The 20,173-nt window shown below is 40.0% G+C and overlaps 1 protein-coding gene across 4 annotated transcripts in view; it reads left to right on the forward strand.

Moving 5' to 3' along the window:
• Window positions 1-20,173, forward strand: part of CERS6 (ceramide synthase 6) — a 122,204-nt gene that overhangs the window by 95,220 nt on the left and 6,811 nt on the right. For 2 of the 4 annotated variants that reach the window (XR_006164569.1, XM_042784306.1), the window contains 3 exons: window positions 954-1,060; window positions 17,652-17,808; window positions 18,822-18,845. Coding sequence is in view for 3 of the 4 variants with exons in the window: in XM_042784306.1 (XP_042640240.1) it covers window positions 954-1,060; window positions 17,652-17,808; window positions 18,822-18,845 (288 nt within the window). In the remaining variant the exon portion in view is untranslated. Of the gene's footprint in view, window positions 1-953; window positions 1,061-17,651; window positions 17,809-18,821; window positions 18,846-19,711; window positions 19,812-20,173 lie in introns of all 4 variants that reach the window. The other 2 variants (XM_042784308.1, XM_042784307.1) reach the window with 2 other exon arrangements.

Below are 20,173 nucleotides of genomic sequence, written 5' to 3' on the forward strand. Positions count from 1 at the left end.
AAAAGGCTCCCAATGACTGAAGTGGACACTAAATCAGGATCTTCATGTACTTTACTGTTCTTTGACTCCTGGATACATTTGATAGAAAGCATAAAGACAGACTGTCCCTGCCTTGAAGCAGATGTTTTAAGATAAGTGACTGCTTGCACAGATGTTGTGGAAGCAGCATAGATGTCTTAAAACAATCTTGCTTGCACATGCTGTTTTCTTGAGGGAGAAGAGGACAAATAAACTTCAGGGAAGATCAGTGTTTTAATGAGCAGTTTGAGTGAAGAGTAGTGACTCCTTCACTGAGGAGGACTCAGAAGACTGCATGAAGACAAATGAGAGAAGCATGTAAAAGCAGGCATAGGGCAACAAGTTGGAAAGAAGCAGGGAAGGGAGCCTTGGAATAAGATTTGAAGGGAAAGGTTGTAGTCTTTGAGCTGGTAACTGTTCTGTATAGACCAGAAAAGAAGCAGCGAAGCTGTAGAACATAGGACATGGAGTGTAGTAGAGGATTTGAGACAAAGTTTATATATAGAAAACACTAGAAGGTCAGAGAGCATGGGGCAGGTGGAAGATGGATGGATGCTGAAAATGCTAGTGGAACATACTAGAAAGAGGAGAGAGAGGTAGATAAAGAGGTTGGGGACAAGGACAGCTTAAACACAGTGGGGTTCAATAAAAGGTTTAGAAGAGTTTTGTGAATCTGAAATTGTAGGATTTAAAAAAGTGAATGGAGAATGAAGAAATGAGAGATGTACTCTGGTTTTATTCACTCTGGGTTTTCTTCATGAGAAGACATTTTCCATCTGCTTGGTGGAGAGGAATTACAAGGTCACTGTGAGGTGGCCCAATGAAAAAGTTAGCAATTTCATAAAAATTTTATTTCTTCTTCTTACAGTTTACACACAATACAAGAGAACTCAGTTGTCCTCACAGAAGTAAACAGACATTTTTTTCTTTTACAGGCTGCCAAAATGGCAAACTATTGCAAGTGTCAAAAACTGAGTGACCTTCTGTTCCTTACATTTGCCATTGTCTTCATTGTCAGTAGACTTGGCATATATCCCTTATGGTGAGTAAGTATATCGTTTTCCTCAAATGCTAAGCATCAAACAAGCTTGGAAATAACTATGTTGTAATTGAACCTGAGTCATTGACATTACTCTGTTTCTCAAAGCAACAAGGAGAGTTTCAGACATAACAAGGTGCTGAAATAGCCTATTTGCTAGAGTGACATTGTGTTTACTGTGTGCTAGACAAAAAACATACGTGGCTTCTGCTGGTTTTAATGTAGAAGTGGGTTGGAGACCACATAGCTTTCGGTTAGCAGTTGGTTGTCTGTGTTGGCAAGAAGTTAGAGGAGAAATAAAATATTAGTCACTGAAGACACTGACCAGAGGCTAAGCTTGAAGCTAGGATCTGCTCATTAGCTTTCAGTGCACGCTTTATGAAGATGTTCAGCTTAAAGAAAAACACAGTGAGATAAAGAAAATCTGGCCTGCTGCAATAGATAGAAGGATGTTCTTGCCATGCAGATTGCAGATTCCTCCCCTCCTTTGAATTGGGGGTCCTGGAGAAGCTGTGTAATACATTCGTCTATAAGGTAGTTATACAGGCATTACTGTCATCTCATGTCTTCCCACACAAAGGCAGCCACTTGCATATGCACATACTCTCCCTTCTAAGTACATATACATGCATGCACATAAACAGGACATAGATACTCAGTTTTTTAGCTAGGGTCTTCAACATCCAGAAGGCAGATGGGTAGGTAGGAAATACACTGATGTACTTCAATGTAGAAACCCATTCAAGTTTCTCTGTAGTCTGTGCCCTATATATGAGGAGGGCTGGGAGGAGACATTGGCCTCACTCTTTTGTGTTCTGGATCCTTCCTTTCTCTTGTATGAACAGAACTGACCCAAATCTCTGTATCTCTATGAGAGCAAGAGGGGTCTGTCATTGCATCAAGGTAACAGTGACAGTTTTGATTTTTAGGAAGCACCAAGAATGCCAGAAATGTTACCCTTTGCGGAGCTTTATTTAGAGAAATTGCCACCAAGCACCTTATTTAAGCTTGCAGAAGGTTTACAGATGCCAATAATAACCTCTCTGCCACAGTTTCCTTTCAGATCCTATATAATGATACCTCTCTGGGGTTTTGTTAATGCAAACAGGATAGACCAAGATGCCCTTAGAGAGCTGTGTCATCAGCTCTGCTTAACATTACAATGTAGAAGTCTTATTTAGCATTTAATGACTCCAAAGATAATGTGATAATGTTTGGTTCCAGTTGCACTGTGAATTGATGAAGGACCATGACAAAAGAAGAAAATAGATAGGCACATAAACGGTGTGTTTAAAAATACCTGTTATTTTTTCCAAAGGAGCAATTCCTTGTTTCTTAAACAGCTTTGCTTCCCTTTCCTCAGTTCTTCCTTGAAGCTAACTTGGCCATTCACTGAATTTCTGTAAATGAAGCTAGCTAGTTCTTCTGCTTGCATAATCTCAGATAAGAAAAATGGTGGCAGTCCTACTCATAGGATTTCATCTGCTTGTTGCATTCTGTTTTATATTGAGAAATGGAGGGAGGACCCAATTCCACCAGTACAGTTCGTCCACAGGGAAGACTCAGTCAGATGATGACTGGATAAGTTCACAAAGGGGATGGCAAAGAAGAAGTTGTACTTGACCGATCTGATAACCTTTTATGATGAAATGACTGGCTTGGCAGATGAGGAGAGAGCAGTGGATATAGTCTGCCTCGACTTCAGTAAGGTTTTCAACTCTTTGCTGGCAGATTCTGAGAGAGAAGCTGATAGCATATGGGCTAGATGAGCAAACAGTGAGATCAGTTGAAAACTAGATGAGCAGGCAGACCCAGAGGGTGGTGATCAGTGATCTGAAGTCTAGTTGGGAGCCAGTAACTAGTGGTGTACCCCAGAGGTCAATACTGAGTCCAGTCCCATTCAACGTCTTCATTAATGATCTGGATGACGGAGCAGAGTGCACCCTCAGCAAGTTTGCTCTTGTTCCAACCTGGAAGGAGCAGCTGATACACCAAAGGGTTGTGCAGCCATCCAGAAAATAGGAACCTCAGTAAGCTGGAGAAGAGGCCTGACAGGAACCTCAGGAAGTTCAGCAGTGGGAAGTGCAAAGTCCTGAACCAGTATATGCTGGGAGCTGACCAGCTGGAAAGCAACTTTGCACAGAAGGACCTGGGGGTCCTCCTGGTCGACACCAAGTTGAATATGAGGCAGCAGTGTGCCCTTGCAGCCAGAAGGCAAATGGTATCCTGGGCTGCATTAGGAGGGGTGTTGCCAGCAGGTTGAGGAAGGTGATCCTTCCCAGCTACTCAGCACTGGTGAGGCCACACCTGGAGTACTGTGTCCAGTAGTGGGCAAGAGAGATACCAGAGAGATACAAAGCTACTGGAGACAGTCCAGTGAAGGATCACTAAGATTGATTAAGGGAATGGAACACCTCTCACATGAGAAAAGGCTGAGACAGGGGGGGACTGTTTAGCACAGAGAGGAGAAAACTCAGGACGGGTGTTATCAATATGCATAAATATATGAAGGGAGAGTGTAAAGAAGACTGAGCCAGGCTTTCAGTGGTGCCCAGGGCCAGGACCAGAGGCAATGAGCACAAACTTAAACACCGGATGTTCCATCTGAACATCAGGAAACACTTTTTCACTGTGAGGGTGACCAAGCACTGGCACAGGTTGCCCAGAGAGGTTGTGGAGTCTCCATGCTTGGAGATACTCAAAAACCACCTGGATGTGGTCCTGGGCAGCCTGCTGCAGGTGACCCAAGTTGAGCAGAGCAGTTCAACAAGATGATGTGCAGAGGACCTTTCCAACCTCAGCCATTCTGCAATTCTGTGAGGTGCCTGATGTGCTTAGCTGTGACTCCAGCATTTAGAACTCATTCTGTATTATTTAAAATGGCAAAGAAGGAACCGCTGACTTGAAATTTTTTTTATTCAAACACAAACTTTACCAGATCACTGCTATGTGCTTGCTTTGCTGTATAGTCAACAAAGAGCAGATTAATCATGTCCAGAGTGCACGATTTTGAAGGAGTTCATTTGTCTTCACACACTTAACTAGAAGCAGCTGTCCACCTTTTCTCTTGAGGCATCTGAAAATTAGGAAGGTCCAGATTTTCCTACACTTTACGTCCTTACTATGGTAGTCGAGTTTTGGAAAGTCCACATTTTCAACCTGAAGTGTTTAAAATAACACTATATGTTTATAACAGGAACTGAAACTCAGAAACTGGAAGTTGACGTTGTGTTGAGTGATTTCTGTGAAGTGTTGCAGCCAAGCGTCACACTGTGTAGGAAGCCCTTGCTAGGACTAGGCAAATTATAAATTAAAGATTGACATAGCTAGTGGGAATCAGGCATCATAAAGCTGAAGTCTATGTAAATGTCCCTAATACACACCTCATGCTGTCTGACTGTCAGAATCTTGGAAGAGATTACCAGCACAGTGATAGTTTATCTAGCAAGTGTCAAAACTTGAGCCCTGCTTTACAGCTGTGGCATTTTGTGCTGCTGTTCTGCATGTGCCTATTTATTCCTGTATACATTAGGTGACAGCAGCACTTCTATGCCACTTTAGATTGAATCTTGTCTGAATCCTGCTCTGTAGAGTAGCACCAGCCCAGTGTGCTAAAAGCAGGGTAAAAATCAAAGCAAGTAGATCTAGGGAAGAGGGCTGCACGGTAGCTTCTGCTGTTGATGTTGGCTCCCTTGGTTCTGAATATTGGGCTAATGAGGGCAGCAGGTCACAGCCATGGATGAGGTTTGCTGCTGGGATTGAGAAGATCAGCATAGACTCTTGAAGGCAGTGAAGGCAGAGGGATCGTGTATTACGGAAATGCAGTGGCCGACAGTGTGCTGCATGCTCCTTTATCAAGATGAAGTGGTTACACTGGCGATCTCTCTGCCTCTCCTCTCCCTTAATCAAAAAAAGAACACATTTATTTATTTGAAAATGCAAATAGTTAATTGTGGTGTATATGATCTTTGATTTTTAAGACCATCCTATTTCCAGACCAAAGCCTTGATGTATGTACTCCTAGTGGTTACCCTTACATACACCTGTAACCACAGAGCCTGGAGGCAGTTTCATAGTTCTCAGCTGTACTGTGGGCATTACGTGTGGGAGTCAGGGTTAGCAGGGATGAAGCATGGGACTTAGGAGCTTGTCTCTCCCAAATCCTTTTTCTCTATGAAACAGCATTTCTAAATCTTCACCCCCATTAGCTTGCATGTCAGCAAAGATGAGTCACTGGAGTGGCAGCAGGCCAGGAAGCATAGTTTTGCTCTCCTTTGCTGAATATTCAAAATAGCAAAATTTGCTGCCTGGTTAATATTACATAAATATGCAAATTTTTCTAGCATAAAAACTGAGAGGTATAAAATTGGTGTGCATGTAATATAAAAGGAAGACTGTAATTTATAAGAAAATTTCCCCCACACAGGAAGGTGAATACCCAAGACAGGCTTCCAGAGACGTTGCTTATGAAGCACTGGCGTGGCATGCTTTTGTGCTCTGGCTTTGCACAAGTGCCATTTAATCTTGCATAAAGGTGCTAATAAAGAATTCAGCTGTTGTTTGAAGGTTGTTTAGCAGTGGGGCTAAAGCAAAAGAAACTGGCAATTAGGTATATATTTAGCAGTCTTTCTGCAGGCATCTGGAGTTCATTTCAACAATAATTCAAAAACCCCAGGACACTTTCAGCCTCCTGCTGCTAAGTGAATGTAGGAGTAAAGCTGCTATTTTCACTGACAAGACATTTCACTTGTGAAATTCTCCCACTTGCACATAATCACTGTTCTAGCAAATGACAACACAAAACACAACTCTCCATGAGTCAGGGGGAGCATGGTGCCTTCTCAGGTGATACAGGAGGGTAGGGAGAATGAAAGCAATCTCATAATGAAGAATTGATAGAAATTATGTGAGCCGTTGGCTAGTCTAATCAGGCTGTGCAAAGCAGTTACCTCAAGCCTTTCTTTATTTCAATAAGCCTTGCAATTCCTCTTCTTCAGGCCTCAAATGCTTGTTTTTGCTGTAGTTACATGGACATAGTCTTTTCTCTGTTGATACAGGAATGCTTTGCTTTTTGCTGTTGTCTTGTTTTTCTTTCAATATCCAGGAAGGGAAACTCCAGGGGGTTGTATATTTATTAATCATTTTTGAGGTGCAGAGAACAAATGGTCATCTTCTATTCCAGGAGACATGAATGAAGCAAGTGTTGCACTGCATTTTCCAGTCTTTCTTTGCTCATTGCTAGCTGCAGAATTCATGTTGTGAGAACCATGAAGCTCCTCAAATCTGGGCTGTACAGGACACCCAAGACTACTCACCTACTTTGCTTATTCTCCTGAAATACATGCGCTTTTTTTGACAGGGAAGTTTGAATAAATCTCATAATCCTGTGAAGAGTTGGTATCTGAAACTGGTTTCATGAAGTGACCATGAACCAAGGTATTTCCAAGAGCTTCAGCAGAAGAAAGGTAGTTGGTGTGAAGGAAGATACAAGGTTACTAATCCTGTTCACCATTTTAAAAGATAGCTTTGGGTAACTGTGTTTAAAGATGTAACTTTTGGGTTTGAAAGGAAAAGGCTCCCAGGAAAATGACTGATGTTCACCAGTGAAGGCACCAAACTGAGTAAATTCAGGTTCTTTCAGGTTGCTCTGTCTAGTACTAGTATGCAGTTGTTTTTCATTACTTTTGATTATTTTTAAAATCGATTATATTACATGAGAGGTAGAACACAGTGGGTGTCAGGGAAGTGCTGCTGACAAGTACTGCTGTCTAAAGGTGAGGAAGCAGGGAAATGGCATTGGCATTCATGCAACCTGTGAGGTCTCAGCATGCACATATTACATATATGCACCAACAAATGTAAAACAGTGGCTTAACTGTACAAATGTAAATGAAAGCCTGATTTAAGCTGATTATAAAGAACACAGGTCATGTTCTGCATGTGCTGTCCCCCAAATTCTCATGTACTACCTTCCTGTCCGTAATGTCTTCAGACACTGTCAGTGACTGGATTACTGTACCACATTAAAAACTAAGAGGACAGACAGTCAACCACTTTGGTTCGTTGGTAAGGTCTTGTTTAACGTTAATATGGATGTCTTAACTGAATCTTCTGTTTGTGAGTCTGTTTGGAATGGTTCTGTCAAAAAAAAAGATGGCAAAAATAATTCTCACTGTTACAACTCAAAGCCGTTTCAGGTGCATGTCTCATAACTGCAATGTACAGTTGCTAAATGGGATTTTTATGCCAACAAATCCTGTATAAGCATGGGTCTACCAGTTCTCAGAATGACTTTGTTCCTTGTTATTCTTTCACTTTTAAAGCTCATGAGTACACACAGACTGTCTCATGCCTGATTTCTAATTGCCATTTCATGGCAATGAGTATCTGCATGAACCAGGCAAGCATGGTATGATCCTCATTGAGTTAAAGTTAACTTCTGTTCACCGCGGTGTGCTGTAATGAACCATAGTTACTTATTACCAGTCTTTCTCTCATCTCCGCATGACTCACTGAATAGGTCTTCCTGAATTTCATTGCTGGTTGAAGAATAGCATGGGATATAGCCATACTGTTAATGCATACACTGGGTCTCCAAATAGTGATCCTGTTGCCAGTTTGCACTGTTCTCTCATGTCTTTTATCCTGGAATCAGTTTCTCTTTCAGCTAAATCACAGCTTGAGTTACAAATAGGGTAGTGCAGAACCACCATGAGTAGCAGCTGCTGCAAAGATTTGCTGAACCTCTCCTTTTCCTAGCTTTATTCTTTTTCTAGCTGATATCAAGTGGCTTTGTGCAGCCCTTAACATGCAGGGAAGTTGAGTCGTTGTCTTTCATACCGGTTTTCTTTCTTGTCACGTTTTCTCCTGTTCAGCCCTTGGAGCATGTGTATTGTGGGAAGGCAGCATGTGGACGCCAGCAGAATCACCCTGCTTCATTCCTCTGAACATATTGGTGAAGCAGAAAGCTCAAACCTACCCTTAAAAAGCATCCTAGTACATCAAAACAATACGTAGACACTAGTTAAAGCAAGAATCCTGGTCAGTTACTTGACATGGTAAGAATTTCTATAGCCAGATAAATCCCGACTGCCCAGACCTGGTCTGGAGTCTGAACACGATGTTTTGGAGATGGTTTTAGTTACTCTCACTGGATTCTGAAGTCAGTGAAAACCTTTCTAGCCTGACTAGTACTATGCATAGAGATAGATAAACATCTCTGATTGTTCTACAGTAAAATAACTTACCTTTTTATTAAGAAAATAAATCTCTTCTGACACTGTTTGAAGCTCATTTTGCTCAGAATATTGTCTAAACCAGAGAACAATGTAAATTGTTTGTGGGTAGCAAATAATGAAAGAATAAATTATGGTTTTGGTACTTGATTCCTGATGTTATTTATGGTGTCACTGAGTGTGAGCTGTAGAACTAACAAAAGTTATCTAATATGCTTGTATTTCAGGCTGTTTGTATTTTCAGCATGCAACTTATAACCCATCAGTTTATCAAGATCATTTAGTAAAAAGTTTTTGGCAAGCTAACTACAGTATATTTGAAGCACTCGTAAACTTCCATTTAGGGATTAAAAAGAAGGTTTCATTAACTAAGTCTCCATAAATGTACTCACAACTCTTGTCTTAGCCCTTTAGGAGAGCATATACAATGTTGTCATCCCATGCACTTTTGACGAAACATTATCTGATGTTGTCCTTTCTAATGTCTGGTTATTTTATTTCCTCAAATTATTTACAATGCTTGTGAACTCCGCCCTCTGAGCCCTACATGAAGCGAAGCTGAAGTCTTTGGAGTGCCAGGTTAATAGTGATCCAGCTATTTGCAAGGAAGCTATAAGAAATGGAAAGGTTACAGGTCTCATTCACCATTGTGGGTTTGCAGTGTAAATAACAAAAAGTGGCATTTGCTCAGTGTTTCCATTTTTAAGATTTTCATGTGATCAGAACAGGAAAACATTATATGAAAAAGGATTTCATCGGACTTCCAAAGCTGATTCTTATCCTTATTTTTAGTTTCTACAGACTGTACCCTGTGGCTTCAAAAATGTTTTCTGTTGTCAGGATAGGCTGTTCAGTGAGTGTTCTAACTTTCCTCCTTTTATTATAAAATATGTCCCTTCTAAAACCTGTGCTCTGATTGAAAACAGGACAGAAACCTGTGCTGTAGCACTCCTTTTGCTCAGAATTATCCTGATGAGTGTAAATGTCTCAAGGAAAGGCAAGTAACATTGGTGTTTTTCTTCTGGCCAGACACATTAGCCACTTTTAAATCAGCTCAGCAAGGCATGGTGCCTGGAGAGTATGGATGACCTGAGGAGGCCGAACTGAGGGTTGCTTCCACCATGGTAGTCAGCTTCCCATGTAAGCTGCTCTGTAGTCAGTTGAAGTTCTCTACATCTCTGAAATCGCATCACTTGCAGGAAGGAGGGGAGGAAAAAAAGAGGCTGACCTTGGGAATTTGCAGTTTGACTGGGTTTTTTTCTAAAAACAGAGGGACATGCAGAAACTTTGCCCCCCAAGTAAATCTTAAGCATTGCCCATTCTGCAAAGGGGAGAGCTGTGCTGATACGGTAGTACCACGGACATGCCATGCAAATGCTGGCAGTCTAGGTGGCTGTAGGTAGTTTGAGCATGTGCAAACATTCTTCCTTTTCTTGACCCCTTTTCTCTTAGAGGCTGTACCTGTAGCACCAGGGTTTGCTGTTAGTGGAGCATATTTTGTAATGTTATAGAGTTGCTATAAAAGTGGAACAACGGTATTGGTTCACTGTGAGCTGCTGATATATGTGGAACATAAAAATCCTAGCTGTACAAAACATGGGAGTATAATAGTTAACTTATCAGCTTGAAATAGTAAATGGCTTTTGAACACCATGATCAACAGCTGTGATGCTGCTAGGGTCTCATTAGTGCTCAGCTAGGAGGAGATCATTGTGGCTAACCAGTCTGCACATAAACCAGCACCCATGTAAGTGAACACATTCTGTTGGTTTCATCAGTGTTCCATGATGGCAGAGTTTGACCCATAATAGCTATGAAAGTAGAGATCACTATTAAGAAAAATGGATTAAAATCAAAACCTTTTAAGGCTGATTGCCCAGACTTCCGTGTAGAGGAAATTCTTATGATGATTGTGGGGACAGAGGTACAGTTGATTGGTGTCTTGGTGTTGTTTTTTTTTCCCTCCCCATCCACATCTTTAGGCATTTCTTCCACAACTGGGCCATAATACTTGAGTCATTTGTTTGAAAGATGAGTCCTTGGTAGACACTGTGCCACCACACTTACTTAAGCTGTGTGATTTTTATGGATTTAAAAATTTTTCCATTGCTCTAGGGCCATGTTCTCAGGGCTAAACCAATGAATCCAAAGTGTGGCACTCCTACTATTGATGGTATGTAAGCCACCTGAAAGACATTGGGTGCCTGGCAGAGAACTGGCTGCAGCTGTTTTATGATGTTTTGTGGGCTTTTGAACTAGTTCTGTTTAGTTCCTGCATTTACAGAAAGTTTGGGTAATCTTTTTCCCCTAAAATGTCTACCATGACATAGCTAAACACAAAGCAGTATGTCAGTGTGCATGCCTCAAAAGCAAGAGGAAGAAATATTCCTTGAGCAGAGGTACTGCACTTATTTTTGTCAACAGAAGGAGGTATGGGGAAGGCTTTTTTTTTCTCTGATAACCTGTTTTGCAAAGATTGGAAACTAGCCTCTTATAGTTTACAACAAATGCCTTTCCTTTTTGGAGAATAACATGAACTGCAAGCAAATGGATCTTGATACGTATTCTTTGTTGCTCATATAAAAGTTTTATGTGTGCCTGGAGATTTTTGGATTTAGAAGTGTCATTCTTAGCATAACGTAGTTTCTCTGTGCCTCTGTGTTATGATCAGAGGCCTTTACACAAGCATTTTGCCAGAACACATCACTGATACAATATTTTGCTGAGTATAATTACATTCTGCTAGGAAATTTGAATTCTCTCCATATCCTAATGACTATTGAAAGACTCTCCTGAGATTTGAGCTTGGATTGTGAAGGTGTCTCTGACTTTGTATGCTTGTTTTTTTCTATCCACAAGAGTGGAAAAACTGTTATTCGTACCAGTGGCTTCAAAGTCAGTTAATGGACAGTAACTGTTGATGAGAAGGAATTGAGTGAAAAGGACAGCTGAACCCAGCGCAGTGACAGCTTGATCTGAATGGTCTCTTTTACAGTATATCAAACATGAATAATTTCCTGCCTGTTTCATCATTTTAGTTAAGTAATTGGAAATCCTGTTGATCTACACAGGGCTTAAAATAACACAGTCTCAGTGGCAGGGCTGTGATTTCTGCAAAGGGGTATTGTTCACAATTAGTATTAGGACAGGAGCCACCCATCTCTACAGCAGCTGGGCTTGTACTAGCACCATGTCAGGAAATCCTCTGATGTTGGGTTAGTATGGGTGAGCAGAACTCCACATGATGCTGAGCTCACTGATAAAATTTAAGTGTGTGGATATAATGTTTCTCTGAACACTGACCCAAGAGCTTATATTCCTTCTGTCACTGCATTTTGTGGAGATCTTTCATCGATTTACTCTCTAAAGAAAAGGGTAATGAACATCACCAACCAAAAAATATGAGGAATCAGTCTGAGAAGCTGTCGAAATATCACCTGTCTCTCTCCCTCCATCCTTCCTTCCCTGTTTCATTGATGCTGTGTGGGTGACTGGTTCATCAGACCCTTCCTGGTTCACAGTGGGTCTCTGCTGCTCCCCTCGTATTTGCCATGCACTGATTAGTAGCATAAATCCTGCTCTGGAGGACTGAAAACCTAAGAGACAGCAGCATCTGAAAAGGGAAACCAGCTTGTTCTTCCACTCAGCAAGAACCAAGAAGCATCTGTTCAGAATAGAACAGTGATACAGACACAGCAGCTGGCCAAGCTGAAACTCAGAAGAGGAAGAAGTTGACAGTAGAGCCCTTTATGTACTGGATTTACTATAATTAAATATTTAGCCGTGCTGCAGCTTGAGGGTTCCAGGACATGCAAGTGCTATAGACCGAAGTTTCTTCAATTTAATGACTACTTTGCATATAATTTCATACCCTTCCCAGGTAAAAAGTTGGGTAACTCATCTGAAGTCTCTCATGCAGAAACATCTGTGTGTCAGATCACCTACAGTGTGAAATTAGCTTAGCATTGTCATGTTAAGTAACTAGAAAAGCCTGGGATATGAAGTCCTATTAGATTTCAATCAAGGTCTAAATCCCAGAGATAAATCTTGACTACTGATGAAGTGTAGCTGATTTATCCTCCTGTGGCTGATGAACATGTGCAAATACGTGTGCTTTCACACTCCCCTGCTGCTTCATTTATCTGTGAATCTCAGTGATTATTTTTTTACTTGTCAGTTTTATGGCATCTTTTAGGCAAGTAGTCCATGCTGTTTTATAAACAATCTAACTAATTCTCCCAGCATTTTTATGTGTCAGACAAGATGTACCAATACCTTGTGCCCATCTTAAAAAAAAAAAAAAAAAAAGGTAAACTATGTTAAGAAATTTGAAAATTTTTTGCATCGTGTAAGAAGTTCATAGAACAGCTAAATCCAGAATTTAGGACTACTGACTCTTTGTTCTCTGATCTTAGTCACTTTTTACCATGTATAGTAGACAATACGCTACTATGTTTTGGGGCAGATATAAGTGCAATTGTTTATTTTTCAAAGTAAATTTCAAAAAAGCAGAAACTTTGAAGCATTGCTGTCAGTAGTATTTTCAGATTACTTGCACTAAATAAGATCTGAATTTCATTAATGCCCACCTAAATGTCATTATCTATTAGCTCTGTAACATATACAGTATTGAAGGACGTCCCAGTGCAGCTGATTATGGTGCAATATAGAATATTGTTGTCTAATATACACTTGGTAAAGGAAATAAAAACATTTATTCTGAGTGATTTAGACAAGCTGGTATCATGTTTTCCTGTCCTTGGTTATACTTTGAGACTTCTATCTATTGCACTGTGGTAACAACATGCCTTTCATTCAGCACACACAGTCAGTTGGTCACTGGACGGTGATGCAGAAGCTAAGGCAACTTGCAGTAGCATTCATTTCAGCTCTGCAGTTTCTGCTCCCACTGCATGTGATAATAGTGCCCATTGCACTGCTATGCTTCATTCTGCAGAGTTTATCATGCATTTCCTGCCAGTCTGGAAGAATGCCTACTCTTTCCACATGGCCTTCTTTCTCACTTCCTTTCATTCCTCTCAGGATCCTTTCAGAAGCAAACACAGCACATTTTTGCCAATTCTCAGACAAATATAAATAAGTGTTTTAGTCTTCCACCCATCCTGCGCTCTCTTTATCTCTTTTCCTTCATCGCGTTTTCTCCTTCCATCCCTGGTGCAAGACAAGTGATCAGCTTGCCAAGAATTATTAACTGTTATTCAAGACCCTGGACTTGTGCCCACTAAGTTGAGGGGAGGGAGTGTAATCTTGTCTGAGTCAGTGTATGGTGCTGTTGCTGATAGTCTCCCAAGTACTGCTTTGTTGGCTAGATAGAGTTAGACAGTAGAGGAAAAACCTGTGTTATTGTTGATGTGATGCAGCTGATTGGTTAGTAGCTGTTGAAAATGTGTTCATTTTATTCTGAGTGTTCAACTAGAATAGTGGTACAGTAAGTACAGAATTACCTCTTTCTGTGGCTCAGATATTGTGGCAGCATTCCTGAAAGTCTACCACAGATTTCTGGAAGAGTAGATTTGATGTTAAGTGCTGAATTTGTTTTCATTTGCCTTCATCAGCCACACTACTTAATTCAAGATGCTAAACTGAGAGCTTCATATGGCCAGGTGCACAACCCTGATTGGGATGCAGTTAATGAGGGAAGAATACCTTCTATGAGATTGTGTTGTTTTGTCCAAATCTTTCAGGGCCTCAGAAGAATTGCTGCAGTCCAGAACCTGTTTTCAAAAGCAGAAGCTAACATTTTGTTTCAAATTGCAGAGACCTGAGAAATGCTGACCAAAGTTTTCAGAGGTAGAGAACTTGCAGCTTAAAGTAATTTCTCCCTGTGAGATCAAGTCTATCTGTTTCAAGTCAGATAGCCAAGAATCAGAGTTTCCACCATTCATTACGAAAAGCTGGGATTTAACCACTGGAGAGCTTTGAAAAATTCCAGCCAAGCATGTTTGCAGATTTAAGTATCTGAGTGACTTTTTGAATATTTGAACCTAAAATGTATTTGTATATACATTCTCTAGGCACTTTCTCCTTCATGTAATCCATTCTCATGCTGCTTTTTCCAGTCCCTGTTATTTGTGTAGTTGGTTAAAATGCTTTCATTGAATCCTTTCAGTAGTGTAATTGGTGGAAAGTTGTATAACCTTTCTTCCCTTCGTCTCTTCCTCAGTCTCTACAAGTAGAATTTCTCTCTGTATTATGCCCACTAACCTTACGATTTCCCCCCCCTATTTCAGACTTTTGAAAATAAATAATTGATACATTCTGAGAGAGAAAGTTTACTTGCTTTCCTCCAGTTTTTCTGTAGTTTTCTGTATTTTTCATTCAGCTTCTGCTCATCCCTACATGCTTAGACATAGGCTTGGCTCTGTCTGCACACCTAGCCTGCACGTCATGTCACTGACCCCTCTTAGCATTGCTGAGCAATTACTGAAATCCTTTATGCAGCTTTAATGGAGGGTTCAGTCCTGTCCTTAGTTTGCTAGACATGAGCACGTTAGAAAGAGGTCTGCTTTTTTAAAGAATGTTTACTTCCTATATCTAATATACAGTAGATGACTCATTTGCACAGTGAAACTGCTTTTGGAACCAGAAGCACTCTTTTTGGTCTTGCTGTCTTCCTGATATTTTGGACTTCTGCAAGAATGGACCATCTGCATCTCTAATGCTGCTTTTTTGACTTAACTCCTATGGAAGTCCCCAGAGGTGAATTTGGTCCAATGAATGAAAATATAAACAGAAACCTGTAGAAACTGCATTTACAATTCTGGAGCATATAAAAATTGAGACATAAAAAAAAAACACAGTTGAATGTAAACAATGGTAGTTTTACATATAGGAGTTGTTGATTTCAAATTTGAATTTGATATAGTGGTTAGACCAGATATAACTATGGGTGAAGTAAACCAGTGCTGACTACAGCTGTGTTTTGATATGCATGAGAACATCTCCTTGAATTATAAAGCGGGGTATTGCTGTGCCATGTAGAGCTACCGTTGACAGAACAAATACACAAAGCTGAGACTAAAGAGTTTTAGCTGACAGAAGCAATAATATGATAGGGGGTTTGCAAACTGGAAAACAGAGGGGTTTTCTGATGTTCACTCCATAAACAGAACACAGGGCAAAGACACAACTGTATAATAAGGTTATAAAACATCCACTTAATAAATTATGAAGCAAATGTACAGTTTAGTGTAAGAAGGCAAAAATAAAAAGGCAGAAAATTTGTTATTAAATGCCCTACAGTATTAAGGCCGGTGTATTAGAAGTCACTGGTTGATTTTTGACCAATGTTGTTTATACGCATAAATTACTACTGAATGTTGTATTGTGGGATTGCTTTCTGTACATTCTCCTTATTAATACTGCTTGAGCTGATTTTATGTTGTTGGAAAGGACTGTGGCAAATGTGATTGCTTATTAAACAGCTGAGCCCAGAGTCTAACTTCTCAAATGAGAGCTGTGCTGTTCTGAAGCCCTTACAGGACCTCCGTCTCCTACCTTCAGACAAAGCTGGTGCTACCCAAGAGCTGTGCAGTTGTTTGCTTGATTAAATGTGCCATCTAGTGGCTACCACATGATAGTTAATTAAAAAAAATAATAAGCCAATGGACTCCAATTAAATTTTACACCAGCAGGGAAAATGGATGGAGATTGACAAATCCTTATATTGCCTTCTTTTTCTCCCTCTAATTAACAGGCATTCATAGATTATTGTTTCCAAAAATGCCATTGTCTCTACCGTCTGTTGTCCACTATCTGTTCCCAGGCTGTTTGCTGAAGTCCAGACTGAATTCATCTGTTACAGCAGAGTATTTGGGCAGAATAATTAGTTCTGTATTCACAGAGCCTCAGAAGCCATACTGTAACATCACTGTTCCTGCCTACATCCAAAATGTTGATTCTCAAAAACTTGGTTCAAATGTCTAGAACTTCCCAAATTTCATAGAACTATAGAATGATATATAATGGTTTGGGTTGGAAGGGACTTTGAAAGGTCATCTAGTGCAACCCCCCCCTGCAGTGAACAGTGACATCTTCCACCAGATCAGGTTGCTCAGAGCCCCATGCAACCTTGGATGTTTACAAGAATGGGACATCTACCCATCCTTGGGTAGATTTTACTATGAGGGTGTTTCATCACCCTCACAGTAAAATATTTCTTCCTTACATCTCATCTAAATCTACCTTCTTTTACTATAAAACAATTAACCTTTGCCCTGTCACAACAGGTCTTGCTAAAAAGTTTGGCCTCATCTTTCTTATAAGCCCCCTTGAAGTATTGAAAGGCTGCAATAAGGTCTCCCACCCTTGCTACCCCCAAGTATCCCTGTTGTCCACCTGTCCTTTATGTAACTGCTAAACCTCACTCTTGCTTATACATAAGTGGTGTGCAAATTGGATTTTGTGCAAAAAGTGGCCGCTAGAGCTACCCACTACCTTAGCAGTTAGTGCAGGCACCCAGGATGTTCAAGACCTAGGGTAAAATCTGCTGACTCCTTGATTATTTTGACTTTGGATTCCTGCTGGTGCTGAGGTTTCCACTAAATAAGAGTTTATGTTGGGACACTCAGCCAAAGACCACTCCCATTCTTAGAAAACCCCGTAAGAGACTGAATCCTGACATGCATGTGCCATTGTTTCACATTCTGCTGAAGTCTCTCTCTAATTGAATTGTCTCAGACTGTTTTCAGTTCCACATAGTACATGACTTGCATTGCTGATACCAAGAGGGCAAAGACATCCATAGCTTTGTACACTGAAACAAACCCGCTGGCTTGGAGAGAGGGCTTCAGATGGGAGTACCTATGGAGCGTTGCCCAGCTCTTGGTACAGGTTTGTCTCACGTGATGTGGAAGAGGTTGCAGGTCACTGTCACAGCCTGGGAACATGGTTCGAAGAACATGATACGGCATGGGGGTTGCACTGTAGTATAATAGTCCTCATACATGCTCTTACCCTGCACAAATATGAGGGCACCAAAGCCCCTACTGGAGGCAGTTGACATGGGAAGACTTGACTTAAGAAAATGGAATAAAGTAATCTTTGTTATTAATCAGGGAATGAGTTATTTCAGACAACCAACACCTGCTAGCTTTATAAAAGAAGAGAAGAAATACACACTGAGGGTCTTTGTTTTCTATATGTGATGTTTATAAAATGAAGTTGTTTCTCTCTGGAGACATGTGTGTGATTCAGTCCGAGTCACTATTACTCTGAGAAGCAGCTATCCGTGTGGATCCCATCTAATCGAATATTTGTCATCTTGATTTAAAAAAGACTTCTTTTAGATTGTTGGCTTAAAGAAAGTGTTACTATTTTTCTGTTCCTTTCTCTTCTAGGATATTAAATACAACATTGTTTGAACTGTATGAAGCTCTGGGCAATTTTCCTGCCTTGTGGGTCTTCAATGTGCTGCTTGTGATTCTCCAAATTCTGCATTGTTTTTGGTCCTACCTAATCATAAAGGCAGCCTACAAAGCTATTTCAAAGGGCAAGGTAAGACAGCTTGGTTCTGTTTCATGTTTAGGATTTGAACTTTTTCAATATTAGTATAGGACCACTGACTTTTTGGTTGCTTTTTCTTTATAATCCATAACATGTTACTGAAAACATATGTTGTTTTATGTAAACTCTTCTTTCCTTTCATAGAAACATTTTTCCACTCCTTCTAACAAATGTCAGATAAGTTAATATACTCTTTATAGTGATTGTACTTATATGTGCTTCCACACTTTTTTTTTTTTTTATAATGTGGTACACTGAACCAAACCACATTAGGGAATTTGGATTAAAAAAAAAAAAAAAAGGCAAAATGCTTTCTGTTTTTCTTCTTTATAGTTGTTGTTAGCAAAGTGTTCATTTCCCAACTGCTACTGATAGTGATAATAATACGAATTGAAATTCCACTGCCTTTGCTAGTGGCAAATTTAGAAATCACAGCCTCTTTTGTGTTTTGGTATTAATGAGGTTCTGCGAAGGTCTATGTACTTTCTTTCTAGGATTCCCACAGCAAGACCATTTGGGATAAAATTTAGTGTCTCGCTGCTCTTGTTATATCTGACAGGAAGATATAATTCACAGAAATGCTAGCCCCATTGCACTTGCTGTGCAGATAGGACACTCTTGTTTAGATGATAGAACCAATGCTTACAGATCATGTAAAGTACAGGGTATTTTGCCGTTCAAGAGTAGAGCACACGAGTAGAAGTTTTAGATGTGTGACCACCCCCGAAGTGAATGGGATTATTCTGCAGAAAACTGCTTTCTACGAATGTGCTGGAGAGCTCAGCCTTGCACTGGAAAGAGCCCAGAATTTGCCACTCTCTCTGTATGAAAGACAGTGCATTCATGAACTGTATTTTGCCTGGAAGCCACACTTCAGTCTCCTCTGCTTTTAGCAATTATTTAGCCTCAGCTGTCCTGTCTGAATTACACCAGTGATTTCAAAGAGTGCTTCATACTCTCTCTTACTCTGGTTGTTTATCCTTTCCCTTGTGCTGTGCTGGAAGGCTGGGAAGTGGAATCCCTTGCATGTAAGTTTCTTTAAATTTACTATGCAAAAGATTTATTCTGTGCAATACTGGTGTTTGTGTGGATTTTTTTTAATTATCATTTGTGCTTGGTATTTTTACCCACTGTTTGTGTTTATATGTTTAAATGAAGGCTATCTTTAAAGGCCATTTTTAATTCTTGCCTATGCATTGTCTAACACAATTCAAACCCACTTCTATCTGTAGTTTTGGGGTGCTGTTATGTTTCAACATTTTTTGCACATAAATATCAGCAGGATATGCATCTGCTCTGTCACCGTTCAGGAAGCATACTTGAGAGCATGAGTCCTTTACCTTGTAGTTCAAAGGAGAGCAGAGTTAGACGCAAGAAGACAGTGACCAGGTTAAAGTTGCGTATGTGCAACATACATGGAGGATTCTTCTTCCTTCAGATCTTAACTAACTTTCTCACTTACAAACCCGTTCTTTCCGTTTCTGCAGTAAAATAAACAGTTTTATAACACATAACAGATACCTTACAGTAGATATTCATTCTTAATTATTGTTTTATTTTTGTATTACTAGTACCCACCTTTGGAACAGCTCAGCTGATAAAGCACTTTATTATCATTAAATTTGTAACTAATCCTGATAATCTGTTTCTTACTTGCTGTTATGCTTAGGAGTTTTGTAAACCTAGATATATATTTTCTAGAGTCCTTCTATAGAAATTACTCCAGTGGGTTCTTTTGGGGATAAACAAAGAGGTTTAAGTACTGCAGTATGTGTTGCATTCATATCACGTTTTAAGTGCGAAGACCCTTATAAAAATAAAGAGAGTGGATCACATATTTAACAGAAGTGGCTGCAGCATAGAATCTTCTTTTGATTGTTTTGCTTTGGGGCAGGACCTTAACAGAAGAATTGGCAGTGAATCTAATATATTAAGAGAATTTAAGATGACGCAGAATTTTTCAATCATCTGGTCTGCCCTCACATTGATCACAGGTACTCAATACCCAGTGCTGTGCCCATTCTCTTCTGTCTGATAAAAGTATAATTTTAAGTGTATTTCTGTATCGCCAACAGCTTTAATATAAAAGTTCCTTTATATAAAAGAGACTGAAGTAAGCTGTTAATTGAAGCTGTGTAAGTATGGAATCAAATTTCTGACCTCAGCTGAAGTCCAGTTTCGTGGGTGTCAGAACTGCAGGCTTGCTAGACATTGACATTAAAAACTTTACTTATTAGGAGGTATATGGGAACTGTGTCTTTCTTTTCTCCCAAGCAGAATAGTGTCACTCAGGTGTTATGACATTGCAAGAATGATAACAACATTGGGAGCCCCAAAGGCAAATGGATGTTTCTGA

Source organism: Tyto alba, unplaced genomic scaffold (genome assembly GCF_018691265.1).
Source record: "Tyto alba isolate M040663 unplaced genomic scaffold, T.alba_DEE_v4.0 Super-Scaffold_7, whole genome shotgun sequence".
NCBI classification, from domain to species: Eukaryota; Metazoa; Chordata; class Aves; order Strigiformes; family Tytonidae; genus Tyto; species Tyto alba.